General features: G+C 37.7%; 1 protein-coding gene across 1 annotated transcript in view; it reads right to left on the bottom strand.

Annotated features, from left to right (window-relative positions):
* Positions 1-13886, bottom strand: part of LOC138327295 (protocadherin Fat 4-like) — a 74563-nt gene extending 60677 nt beyond the window's left edge. The window contains exon 1 of the mRNA XM_069273275.1: positions 8186-13886. Coding sequence (XP_069129376.1) covers positions 8186-13390 — 5205 coding nt within the window. The 5' untranslated portion in view covers positions 13391-13886. The remainder of the gene's footprint in view (positions 1-8185) is intronic.
* Between the last annotated feature and the right edge of the window lie 686 nt (positions 13887-14572).

The following is a 14572-nucleotide window of genomic DNA, read 5'->3' as shown; positions in this document are numbered from 1 at the left end:
CCTGGAACTTCCAAAAGGACCAACTACCACAAAATTGTAGGCAATCATACATGAACTTCCAAACTACTACAAAGAACCGAACTACCATAACCTTCCATAAAATGCCAAACGTACACAAAGTACAGAATTACAGTCAAGACTTGTACAACATCAGACCTTTCCGATAATCCTAACTCATAAGATTAAAAGTAAAACTATCACGGTTACATTTCTAGATTATTTTCAAATGTAATCATGTGAGGAATGTTGTAGTTAAAGATACAACAATTTGTTTTGGTAGAACCATGATCTGTATGTACATCTTTGTAATATTTACCCAGAAATTTCTACAAGTTCCCTTACCATAATTCATAAACCTGAAGCCTTCCTCCCACAACAACTCTGGGGATTTTATAGCCTTTAAAAATAACATTTTTATGGGGTTTTTATCTTTTGTTATAATTGGTTATCATTAAACAATTGTAATTTATAACAGAGCCTAGGAGAGTAGCCCTGAAGATCCCTACTGGGATTTCATTGGGGGCTGTTCAGTCTCACTTCTGACAGCTAACTCACCAGTTATCTCCCCTTAATTCCCAAACCAACCATAAACTAACCTCCTTAACTGCTTTTGTCAGTTTGACTAACAGGAACATGTGCAACATCAAGTTTCATTAAGTTTAATCTGTCAACTATATGCATCAATATTCGAATCCTAGACAAGTTTCTTCAGAGCTGTATTTCAGAGGGTCATGTTTTTGTTAGCTGTGCATTAAGTGATCTACACAGGATCCTACAGATAGCTATCAACCTCCTAAAATACTGTCATTTTAAAATCACATGATTTTGGCAGTAGTTTATCTCTCTTCACTGGGAATGTGTTAAAAAAGGACAACTGTATATGTATATAGCCACTAGTCTTACCTAATATAATTACTACATTATACAGAGATTGGTCCTTACAAATTCCCAGAGAAAATGTTTAGCTGAAAACGTATCTGTATATTTAGATGCCTGTAATGTCAATATTAGGTTTAGACAAGATAATATCGCAGCTTGATCCTGGCATTTTAACAGTGACACCTTTTTACCAACTATCATAAAAATTTGTGGAGGTATTCCGCGCAAATTTTGTTTCCCATTACAACGCAATGATTGTGACTAAACTAACGTCACTGCACTTAAAACATCATACTTTATATTGCCTGTGTTACCAGGTAAAACTGTACAGGTACAGACATTTCTAGGTCTGACGACAGCACATAGCTGAGTTTCCCTCATACAGAGCTGTGTGTCTCACTACACCTAATTAGTTATTACGATACAGGACACATACTCCCGACCAGGGCCGTATCTTCAAATGGACATTTAAAGGAATGAAAAATTTCAACAGGTTACATAAAATATGGAGAAGATAGTTAAGACTTCCTCTCTCCAGCTGATATTTTGTGGATGAGAAACATGTAAAACGTGTGATCGTGTTTTGTGAGGCCGGAGCCTCAGTAGGACAGTCCTATTGTATAACCTTTAAATATCTCACCAGTTCTGTCACAGGCTGGTTTATTAATAATATCACACTTCTGACCCCCAACCTATCATCTCCAAATACATTAAAATGAAATATATCTTGACTACCGGTATAGAAAGAATTTTTTATACAAAGCGTTTTTAAGTGCATATTTTACTGCAAGGGAATGCTTGTGATATCGGAGAATGATTAAAAGGGACTATTTAAGATATTCAAATTGCCATTTTTTATGTTGGATCAGATGTTTATTTTATATTGATTTCTTCTTAATGACATCATTAGCAAGTACATCTCAATATCATGGCTTGATATCCCCGACATATTATAGATGTATTGGTTTAAACTTACAAATATCAAAAACCTGTTGTTTTGTGAAATAATACTGTATCAGTCAAAAATGTATACTTTATTTCAATAATTTAACAGCGAACTACCAAGAAGAATATTATTAATTACCAATTAGTTGTCAAAGGAAAACAAAACGTGTCTGTGTATACCAACCAGTAATAGAAATCTAATCAGTAGCGTTTCGTAAAAGAAATAAAACTTAACCTTTAGGACAAATGAAAATTAAGCTATAAATAAAATCCTAAAATTCATTGATGTTATCGGCTCAATAGATCAGGACTGACCACATTAATGTCCAGTATTATCAAGTCAATGGAATGTCCACTACATACCTCCTAAAGGGGATAGGTTTAGTGGACTGGTCAAAATTAATGCAAAATGATATGCAATAATAACAATGTTAATTTAAAAATATAATTCTAAAACAATAGAATTATAATTACATGTACTAAACATTTTAGTAAGCTTGAACATGAATGTCTAATGTTATATTTAGTCTGACACATCCTATACCAAAGATTGTTATATATTATGTAGTATTATACAGAATCTTCCTGTTAATCACAAACAACTAATGGATTTTAGTTTGACAACTTCACTGTTTTTTATCAAAAAAACTTTAAAGGAGAAATTGTATTTTTATGCACTTCGCCTGTTAACTTTAATTCTGGGCTCGTAAAATATAATTTAAATCTTATATCAAACTGTAAACAGTTTATTATATATACAGTAAATCACATGTAATTGACAACACCTGTTTATAGTGAAACTTTTCAAGGTTTTTTTCCTCAAGGAATATTTGAACTTTCCCTGCAGATAGTTCTGATGGCTGAATTTGTAATACAAATGTCACACAAATCATAATTAATTTAATAAGAAATGATGACACGGCAGGACTGCCTCTGGCAAACTCTATAATGGATATTAACATGCTTCCCAGCTTGTATATGTGTGCACTCCGTAATATTACCAGGTAAGTAAATTCTATTGTAGCTAATTATCTTTACATTGCATTGAAGAAAACCTGACAGGTGAAATGAATTTGAATTTCCAGGTGTCATATGTTAATTATACATGTCGTCCATATTTAACACTAACTCCTTTAAATGGGCTTGATGTCTTAAACAGGTCAACTGTAATAATGATAATTATACATATTTTACCTCCCAGCCATTTCACTATCTGGACTATACAACATGCTATATGTCCTTACCTAATGATTACATATACCTACAGGCCAACTTAACCAGGACACAACCACCATTTCAAAATTAAATAATAGCTTTATAAAGATGGTCAAGATTTAGTAGAAGTTAGTCTGTCCAGTCTATACATTGCAGGTCTGACAGGTGCTTGTCCAGTTGTTGTGTGAGGTAATGACAATGACAAATGGTTTCCTGGACGTATCCTAAATAATTATAACCTATCACCTGGTTTTTCTTGTCTAAAGTTTTAATCCCTTAGGCAGGTATGCCCAATCTGTAAAATTTATACATGAAGAAAGAGCCAGAAGATAAAAGCTTGTTTTTTTCTATTTTATAAGAGACGCTATTTGTGATAATTTATGGTGAAGAACAGATACTGTCAGGGTCGATATGATCAAGCTCAAAAGAAAACTTCTGATGTGTTAATTCTTTGTGTGTGATGTAAGAATGTGATTTGACTTTCACAAAAAGTGAGGAAAGCCAGGATTACAGATGTATAGACAGACTAACATCTATACAGGGATATCACACCTGTGCTGATTGCATTTAGTCCAGGTATCTCTTACCTGTCTGTATCAGACAAGGTTATCTGTATAATCCCATTGGTGATGATGGTTTGTGTACATTGACTAGTGGGATTAGACCTTAAGTTCTGTCTTTGTAAACCACAGGTCACATGGAGGGGATGAGGTCGTAATGGGGGGAAGGAGCATACAGAGTCACGAGGATGGGTCGAGAGAGGTAGACAAGGACAGAAGGTACTGATAAACCCTATCTCAGTGGCTTAGAGTAGTTTCAAGAGGACTTGTACAAGTTCCTTTAATCCATCCTTTCAAAGCGTATTTAACCAAGAAGTGTATCAGAGTGTTACTAAAGCTAGTGACAAATAAAAAGTTGTGTTATCACTGGAGGCAAGAAATGATGAACATGTCTCTGATATCACCATAATGGTGTGCTGTATACCTGTGTATAGGTGATCAGTGGACAGGTAAAAACAGATCAGGTATCATTACAAACTTATCATCATTAATCAGTTGAGTCAGCCATGAGTTATGACCAAAAACTTCCACAGGAAGTTGTGTAAAGTACAGTCGGTGATAAGTCTAATTCCTATAACATCTCTTTACTACAGAGTTACCTGCTCTTGTGTGTAACTACTGTATTCATCCTCAAATAAGACCTCCATCTACTTTCACTTTCCAGATTTAGGGTATTACATTTTTGTCAATCTAATGTCATTTCTTTAGAGAAAAAAAAACTTTTTTTTTTTACACAAACAGACACTAATGCCTTAAACACAAAATACCTATACACTCAAGGACAGACAACTCTGTTTTACACAATTAGAGATTCTTGATAAATAACTATTAGACATAAGACATGCTAATTGACAACTTATAAGTCTGATTACTTGATCAATTAATTACTCCTGTAACTAAGACTGTTTCCTACAGCTGTTGACTACAGCTGGATGACATTTTGATGCACCAGACCTGTATATATGGTGTCAGCATGTCCATCATACCTGTCGATCTGTGACACAGGTGACCGCTCACCTCTCAAACATTCCTTAATTAGAATTTATCAATATTTAAAGGTAGACAATGAACACATTCCTGTGTACCAGTCTTCGATTGTAATTACTGATAGGTTTTAAGTGCCGGGTAAATATCTCATCTCTTCAAATTACTTCAAGGTATTCAACAAAATAACTAGTTTTAACAGGATCAGCGATGTCTTAACTATAGGAATATTTTATTCCTGTTTTATAGTTAAAATTCTATACTAACTCTTACATTGTCCATGGACCATGGGTATGAATAAAGTCTGTATTATGTATGTGGCATTCCTTTAGAATAAAAATATCCTACAGCAAACATGTGTTAGTCGAGGAATTACCTAATTACAAATCTCTTCTCCAACCAAACCCATTTATACTCTTATAAGTATGACATATTCTAGCTCCTAATGTAAAACTTGAAACATTAAGGATAAGAAATTTGTTTCTTTTTCACTGTATCCAATAGTCCTGCAAGTGCAATACAATTTTATATACATGTACAACACACAACTCTACTTTGCAGTTACAAATGGGTCACTAAAATTGGCTTTTATCGGTATCAACTTCACAAGTTCTTATATATATTTATCGACAGCGTTAGAACGATTTCTCTAGAACACTTGTGAAAATGTAAGATTTATGTAAATACATTACAGAAGAGCCTTCAGTGAAGTTTTCTTGTCCAGGAGAGCCTGAACATTAAAGAACAAATCGTTATATAAAGATTTCATTATAAAACCCAGGTGACCAACTTTCTATGGACCGCGGCTTTAAAAAGGCTAATATTCCTTTTTAATTGAACATTTCTGGTCCATAAGTACATCAGCCAGCTAACCACATGTATTAGGGACAGCAAATAAAAGATTTCAATCGAAGTTTCTTAACTAGCTTTTCTGTGAATATTGAATAACCTAAATATTTTTAACCGTTTTAAAATGAATTTTTATCTTTAAATATGATACGCCTGTAAAATAATTACCAAATATGGTATAAGTATACCTTGTTTTCTTATGACTTCATTGATAACTAAAGCAGGATATTTATAACTCAACTCTTGAGATGAAAAATCTCAATTTAAAATATTTGAAGCGTAAAATTTCTATTTTTAAACACAGAATATACATATCTACATAATTTGGAAACAATTTAATTTTAATTTTAAAGCAATAGACCATATAACACACCTAAAATTTCAAGCTTTATAACAGATACAAGAAAAACTCAATTTACGATTTAAAGACTTTTTTCATTTTGTTCAACCTCATCTTATAGATCAATTTCAACAATATTATTTTTTAAATGTTGCCATGGAATATTTTTAAAGTATGGTAGTTACAGTTTATACTTGATATTTTATTGTAATTTCAAAGATAATTCGGGGAAGGTTTCTGTATATAATGTTGGAATTGACTGTGTCTGTTATTTTCGCAGGTATTAAACATCTAGGTGTGTATACAAGTATGTTGGCCCTGCCTCAGGGGACCGGGTCCCTAGGGGTCGGCCCACAACCTGTCTACACCTGTATGGGAATCTGTTCCACTTCACAACTCACCACCTGTCGCCATGGTGATGACATAACTCTGCACAGGTTTCACCATAAAAATGTCGCTACAAGTCAGCAATAAAAATTGACGGCATATGTTTGTTGGGCTGGTTTAATTACATTGTTGGATTGATTATCTAGACTAAATCTTATACCTGTACAGCAATGCTATCTACAGGAAGTTCCAGTACAGCTGGATCAAAGCTATTCAAACACCTTCATATAATATACCGGTACATACAAATTGTATACATTTTGGATAAACGCAAAATATTCTAAAATTTACTTTTGATGTAATTATTCCAGACCAATAACATCAAAATGACAACGACTGACCTATCTATCACTACTTCTACCTCAGATATTAAACATAAAACCCCGGAATCTAAATCCACCTGACTAACACAATATCTGCATGATTAGTCTGCATGTTTTGATAATAAAACTTGAGTACAATAGTCCTTTCAGTTCCTTCTATATCACCGAAGGCCTAAACGTGAATCTGACTGTGGTAAGGGGACAAAAGGTGTGCGTAGTCCCGATATCCCCACAGCTATACAAAACCATTCTATACTCCGTCAGTCTCGTGGGCCAGGTAAATACCAACCTGGGTGAAAAGAACTGCCCCGAAACCTGAATCAATTCTAAACGAAACCAAATAAAACCATATAATGACAAGTATGTACAACTGATTTCACATTTTCAGTCCAACAATGTAGACTGCCTAAGGTCTTAATAAAAATTTGATTATCGTCGGTTGTGTGAATCCCTGGCATGTTGGAACTCCGTTTTTATTTTATTGCCAATTAAATCAACTGCACTGAAAACTCGAGTCTAATGACAAGTTTGGTGTAACGATGAAAAAGATGTGAATGTGCACGGTTCAGGCTTCAGTTTGTGTAAGGGGTTTCGATCACACATGGCCACTTCAGTGGCGTTCAGGCTCCTCTTATAACGTTTTAACAGAACAACAGTCGCGTATATTATATGATCAATTTACAGTAGACCTAGTCTGCCTATTCATTACAATGACGTATGGTCTCACACTGGGTTTTAGATCACACTTTTTACAATACCGCTCATTTTAAATACAACACAAGAAAGTGGTCTATAATTCTTCAGTATTGTTGTACAATATATATAACAAAACTATATAACTACAGTTCATATCCAAAAGGGGTTTTTTCTGTAACCTGCATGGTTACAAACTTTTTTTAAAGAACTAAGTTAAGTTAATTTTTAAAGAATTAAGTTAAAACAGTCTACAGCTTTAGATGTTAAACTATTACTAAAATTCTCACAGCGTGGTATTTAATTTCATTTGAATGTAAAAGTCAGCCAGGATTATAAAACTATATCCGAGTCACACCCTGTTCTGTTATTACTGGTATACTCTGGTAAATCTACCTATACACAAACAAAAACAGTTCTAATGCACAGAAATATTACCTGTGACTTTGCCTAGAATGGTCAGAAATGGTCAGATTGTTTTGCACCCTACAGTAAAACTTGACCAAATATGCTATAATTCCTTCAGTAATTTATTTGCACTAAACATTTACTGACACTGACCAGAAAGGGCAGCGTGTTTGTTCTAGGTATTTGTCAACTCATTTAAATGTTTGACCAGTCTCAAGCCTCTAGCGATCAGTGTAGCACTGTGGCCCCTTCTCCATTTCTCTACCGCAGTATTCAGGACTCTATATAATACACTAATAATCACTGAAACACTTAAGTTATGTTCAAGTGTACAATAAAAATTGTTATAATGTAAAGCTTGAGCTATGGTATGTATATACTGATTTTGATTTAGAAACCCCCAATACATTATTGTACGGTATATATGAATTTCTGAAATTTAATCACCATCACAACATTTGAAAGAATTATCAAAGACACTTCGGAAAGTTGTGGAAGGCCAAATATGATATCTAGATAGTCTAAAAATTCAAGCTTGACATTATAAACAATATTTTACTGTTTTACACCTTGTAATACAGACAATGAAGGTTACTACTTACCGGAGTCAGTGTCGCCTTCGGACCAGAATTCTGATTCTCCAGGGCGCAAACTTGAACAGTGAAGTTATCTCCATGGGTTTCTCTATCTAACACAACTGACGAAGTAATGGATCCATCTAATTTATTCACTTTGAAATAATTAGCCATAGAATCTTTACTTGAAGTAATTCCTGTGATGTAATATTCCGTCGTAGATACTGTTGGTGAAGTTTCCACTGTGAGGATATCACTTCCTGCCGGCTGGTTTTCCGATATTTGTCCGTTATATGGCAGTCCAATAAATGTCGGCCCACCGGATGTTCCGACCAAGATAACAGTGATGTCAATATATGTTGAGCGTGCGGACGGAATCCCCTGGTCTCTGGCTATCACACGTAGAGAGTACATTACTGGAGTCTGACCAATGTTTTTACGAAGAAAAAGTTCACCTGTAGTTTCAACAAGTCTGAATTTTTCTTGATCTCCTTGGGCCAGTTCATACACGACAGTACCGTTTGAGCCATTGTCGGGGTCTCTTGCCAACACCCTGCCAAATTTACCCTGTACTGAAGGGTACGGGAGAGCTATAGCGTCCATAGACAGGAATTCTGGATCATTATCATTGACATCACTGATAGAGACCATTATTTCCTTCTCTGAAGATTTCCTCAGAGAGGTCACAGCAGAGTCTGTAGCCACTACCTTCAGGGTGAAGGTCGAGGTCGTCTCCCGATCTAAAATAGACGAGATGTAAATATAACCATTGGTAGCATCAATCTTGAAATTGTCTCCAGAAGGGCTCTGTGCCTTGAGGGAATAGACAACTTTTCCATTGTTTCCATCATCAGGATCGGTTGCAGTGACCTTAAGAATGTTGGTATAAAGTGTAGCATCTTCCGAAACGGTCACATAGGATGGGGTTGAGCCAAAGTCTGGTGCATTGTCATTAGCGTCCAGAACTCGCACAGTAAGACGAGCATACTGGGACAGTGGAGTTCGACCTTTGTCTTCAGCCGATATATTCAAATTATACAGTGATTTCTTCTCAAAGTCTAAAGGTTTCTCTAAGTACAACTTTCCTGTATTACGATCGATGTTAAATGTTCCTCCATTGTCACTAACCCTGTAGGTGATCTGCGCATTCTCTCCAAGGTCAGTATCTGTCGCTGTGAAATGAGCTATTTCCTCACCTAGCTGTGTTGTTTCTGAAATGCCAATATCAAAAGCAGTTTGGTCGAAGAGAGGAGCATTGTCGTTAACATCAAGAACAGTAATTGACACAGTTGTTGTTGCAGTGTATTGTACAGTCTTCCCGGAATCACTAGCGATGATAACGAGGGTGTAACTCTCCTGGTTCTCTCTATCCAGACCACCACTTAAGAAGATCTGTCCATTCCCAGCATTAATCTGAAATCTGTTGTCCACATTGCCATCTACAATCAGATACGACAGAGCAGCATTTTCGTTGGTGTCGTTATCCGACGCTCCAACCTTCAGTACACGTGTGTTTTCAGCAGCGTCCTCCTTTAAGGACGCCCGATAGACATTTTCTTTGAACTTTGGAGGGTTATCATTGACATCGCGAACATCAACAACCACCATAACAGAGTCCGTCAGTCTCTGTAGACCATTGTCAGTGACATACACAGAAAACATATATGATGTTCTACCCATAGTTTCATTCAGATATTCTCTGTCAAATGGTCGTAAACTTGAAATTTCTCCGGTTTGCGCGTCAATGGTGAAGTTGTCCTGATTCTGATCGAGGTAATATGATAACTCAGCATTGCGTCCTATATCAAGGTCAGTAGCTTTTACGATTCCTACAGGAGTTCCTACTGGCTGGTTTTCTAGGATACCAAATAAGTAGGAAGCGTTATCAAACAGTGGACGTTTGTCGTTGTCATCTAGAATGTAGATGGAGATATTTGCTGAGGAACTCCTCTGTTCTACACTCATATCCTTGGCAGTGATCGTAAGTTTGTAGTGATCTTTCTTCTCCCTATCTAACATCCTTGCTAAGTAGAGTCTGCCGTCGGGGAAAATACCAAACTTTCCCTCGCTATTCCCAGATGTGATATTGTATGTTACCTCACCATTCAGGCCACTGTCCTCATCTGTAGCAGTCAGCGTGAAGAATTGGGAGTTCACAGCTAGGGACTCGTTCAAGGATACTTCATAGTTACTATGGGAAAACACAGGAGTGTGATCATTGATGTCGATCACTTCGATATCAACCCTAATGGACGCTGAAAGCTGGGGCACTCCACCATCTGACGCTATCACATTAACGACAAAGTTTTGAACACTTGACTTGTCAATCTGTTTGGCTAAATAGATCATCCCTGTAGCTGGGTTTACATTGAATATATCATGAGTCGACTGTAAACGGTAGGAAATCTGAGAATTTGGACCAAAATCAGAGTCTGAAGCTCTGGCTAAATAAACATCATGTCCGACAGGCCAATTCTCAACTACTTTAGCTTCAGCAACAGAACTTGTAAATTTGGGGGTGTTGTCATTGATGTCACCGACAGTAACTTGAACCGTAGCCTCCCCGAATAATCCACCGGCTGTAGCAATGACCTTCAGGGAATATTGGGCCGTGTCTTCTCTGTCCACACGTTTGTTGTTGGTGATTTTCCCGGTGCCACTGTTGATAGTGAAGACACCGTTCGGATCACCAGCCACAATCCTATAGAAGATGGACACACCTGTATTGGATGTGTCTGCTTGAACGGTTCCAACAGTTCGACCCGTCACCACTGGCATATTGGTTGGATCTTCTACAATGCTAAAGTCATATACAGAGCTCCTGAAAGATGGTGGATTCACATTTTGATCAGTAACATAAACCTCTACAGATGCTGTTTGTACGTTGGTCCTTCCTCTAGCATCTGTTGCCTTGACGCTCAAAGTGTATGTAGATCTCGTTGCACGATCCAATATGGCTGCTGTTGTAATTTGACCAGAGTTCTGATCAACCCTAAACTGAGCATAATTTCCGTTAAAGGAATAATAAACCGTTCCGTTGGATCCATTGTCGGGATCAACAGCTGAGACCTTCACAACACTGGTCCCCACAGGTTTGTTTTCCAGAACTTGAGCGTAGTACGCAACAGGGTAAAACGTTGGTATACTATCGTTTATATCGTCCACATGGACACTGACTGTAGCAGTCGACGATCGAGATGGTGTACCACCGTCACGAGCTATGACTCTGATCACATAGTAGGAAATGTCTTCTCTGTCGAGGACCTTCCTGGTTGTAATTACGCCCGAGTTAGGATCAAGTTGAAACGTTCCTGGGTATATCTCGTCCACGTCCTGGTGAAGAGAGTATGTTACTGTTCCATTGGGGGCAGAGTCATCGTCTCGGGCTGTGACGTTAATGACCTTTGACCCTGCTTGCAATCCCTCAGCTATGGAAGCGTTGTAGATCTGGTGATCAAATGCTGGTGTAATATCGTTTTCGTCAGTGATTGTAACTATCAGGGTGGTGAAGTTATACAGAGGGTTCAAACTCCCATCATGCACGGAGACATTCATCACAACCTGTGTCTTTACCTCATACCTCAATGCGGCTTGAGTTGTTACGAGGCCAGAACTTACATCTATTTTGAACCAGCCAAACTCGTTCCCCGATATTATTTCATACGATAGTTTAGCGTAGTCACCCGTGTCGAGGTCGATAGCGGTAAGACTGGTAACATAGCTGGCTACTGGTACGGTTTCACTCAGCGTTACTTTATACTGGGTTTGGGTAAACATTGGATGATGATCGTTGACATCCTTGATATAAACTAGAATACTTTTGAGAGAAGTTTTGGGTGGTGTTCCTCCATCTGCTGCCAGAATAGTAATGTTATATTTCTCAATCCTCTCGCGATCTAATACGCCATTGCCGTTGACTTTCAGAAACTCTAATTGGTTGTTCAGACGATTCTGCAGGTAAAAATGGTTGTAATCATTTCCAGATATGATACGAACATCAGAAATAGATCCGTAACTTCCGGTGTCGCTATCACTAACACTTATAATGGCAACGCTTGTACCATTGGACGCATTTTCATCTATGGTAGAGAATCCGAGGCTGCCACTTGGTACATAAGTGACCTTCATTTCGGGAGCATTATTGTTTTCATCTTTCACGTTGACCGTTACGTACGCACGCCCAGAAAGTGGAGGACGACCAGCATCCCATACCTCGATTGTCAACATACAGCTGGACGGCTCACACGCATCAGTGGTCGACCTGTCACACCGACGCATACATTTCAGCGGTGAGGATGTCGTTAAAATTTCTCCTGTTTTAGGATTAATGGTGAACTGGTTGGTGTCGTCGGTTAGTCTGTAAGTAATATCTCCGTTTATACCTATATCTTTATCAGTGGCCTCGACTTTGATTACCGAGGTGTCTACAGGGACACTCTCGTTTATACTGGCTACGTACTGACTTGGTGAGAACTGAGGTGCATTATCGTTGTAGTCTGCAATGGAAATATTCACCTGCAAATATCCATAGAGGGGAGGCACACCTTGATCTTGGCAAGAAATCCAAAGTTGGTAGAAATTTTTATCCTCTCGATCTAACCCACCAATCGCCCCAATGAGAGGTACATCTCCAAATTGATTAACATCGTAAATTAATCTAAATTTTTCGTTGGCCGATTCCGTCATGTTGATGATGGTGTAATTCGTAACTGTACCGAAGCTGCCTTGATCAATGTCGGTGGCACTGGTCAAAGGTACCTGGTATCCAACTCTGACATTTTCATTAAATGTGATTTGAATGCTTGGTTGTGGAAAAACAGGTGAATTATCGTTTACATCTACAACCGTAATGAAGACTTCTGTAGGACATTGTTGTGTCGTACCTGACAAGGACCGAATCACTAAAATTTGTATGGGGTTTGTTGTCAACGTCTCACGATCTAATTCTGCTTTGGTGGTGATGACCCCGCTTGTGGGGTGCAACTCGAATAAAGACTGTGGTTCCTTAAATGTGTAGGTGTAGGATGGTTGTGTGATGATGGAGCCCACAGTGCTACCCGAGGGCAGACCCTCCTTGATTGAAAATTGTTCACTAGCTACATTACTACAGGTTGACCCTGGCCCCTGGCCTTGGGCAAAGGCAATTAGAAACTGTAGTAAAACTAGTACAGGAAATGTATAACGTAAAGTTCTGGATGGCATGTTGTCATCACAATCTTTCATACTTGCCATTTCTAAAACCTGGAGACTCCCGTAGTCCCGAAATCCTTCCACTGTACTCCGTTAGTGACATAACGCGAGTACCATTGTCGCACCTGTAATCAGCGATTCGACAGGTATGTATCTCAAATCCTCACACTTCCCTCGCAACAGAAGGAACCAGTAGTGTCTTTGCACATAGCTAAGTCCACATTTGCTTTTTTACTTTAGTTCCCAAATGCGATCAGTCCTTGTTGACACAGACTCACTGTTTCGACGCGTTCACCGTCGGTCCGTGGCCATACCCGATTTTATATAGTACGAAACCAAAGAGCACCTGTGTATTCTATCCGATAGTTTTTACACACATTACTAGCACTACACAAACACGAAACCACACTCACTACATCCTGGTAACATTGTCCTTACGTGTTTCATCTAAAATCCATCTTGGTTTCTCTTGTTTATCCAGTTAAAATATTAAAGCTTTTCTCGTGGAGCTGGCCTGTGTTCTGTGTACAGTCACGTCGATAACTATCAAAGCATTCACACAGTCCGTGACGTCACAGGCTTAGATACCGCCCATTCCAATTGATTGACGGGCGTTCCCAGGTAAAAATTTGACATGGCATAGTTCGTTGATTATTCATTGTTGTTTAAAAGAAAGGGGTCATGACGTAACCAAGTCAAGTTTTTACCGGTTATTAATGGAGGTTAATTTAAGTTTTTGTCCGTTTACTTGGTATATAGTTTATAATTACTAAATAGCACGTACAAAATACAAGGCCGTCCCCATAAAACCTTGATAAATAATTTTATATGTACATGTAACTCCACCCGCTAAACTAGAAAATATTAACAGATGGCGATTTTAAAGAATTTGATATCAGATATAGAGCGACTGTTGGTGTTGAGTTAATTCAGAGTAAGATAAAAGAAGAAATTAAAGATAATTTAAGCGTGGGTAGTGCATCAACCGTGGATCTCTAGATCTGACGATGACATATGAAAAAGATACTGATTAATTTTTACTGTGAAGTTTATACAATAGTATTTTTCGTGTTATTGGGACAGTGAATGGATGTTGTATGTATATATGTGCTAAAGGTAGTAATTTAAGGAACCATATTTCAATAGGAACAATTGTTTGTCGAGTCTAAGTATAACGACACAAATCTATATTTTCTTTCATACATTTATGTCTGGACGAATATC

Source organism: Argopecten irradians, chromosome 7 (assembly GCF_041381155.1).
Source record: "Argopecten irradians isolate NY chromosome 7, Ai_NY, whole genome shotgun sequence".
In the NCBI taxonomy this organism is placed as follows: Eukaryota; Metazoa; Mollusca; class Bivalvia; order Pectinida; family Pectinidae; genus Argopecten; species Argopecten irradians.
Note: the sequence above shows the minus strand (reverse complement) of the source record. Positions and strands in the feature narration are given on the sequence as shown.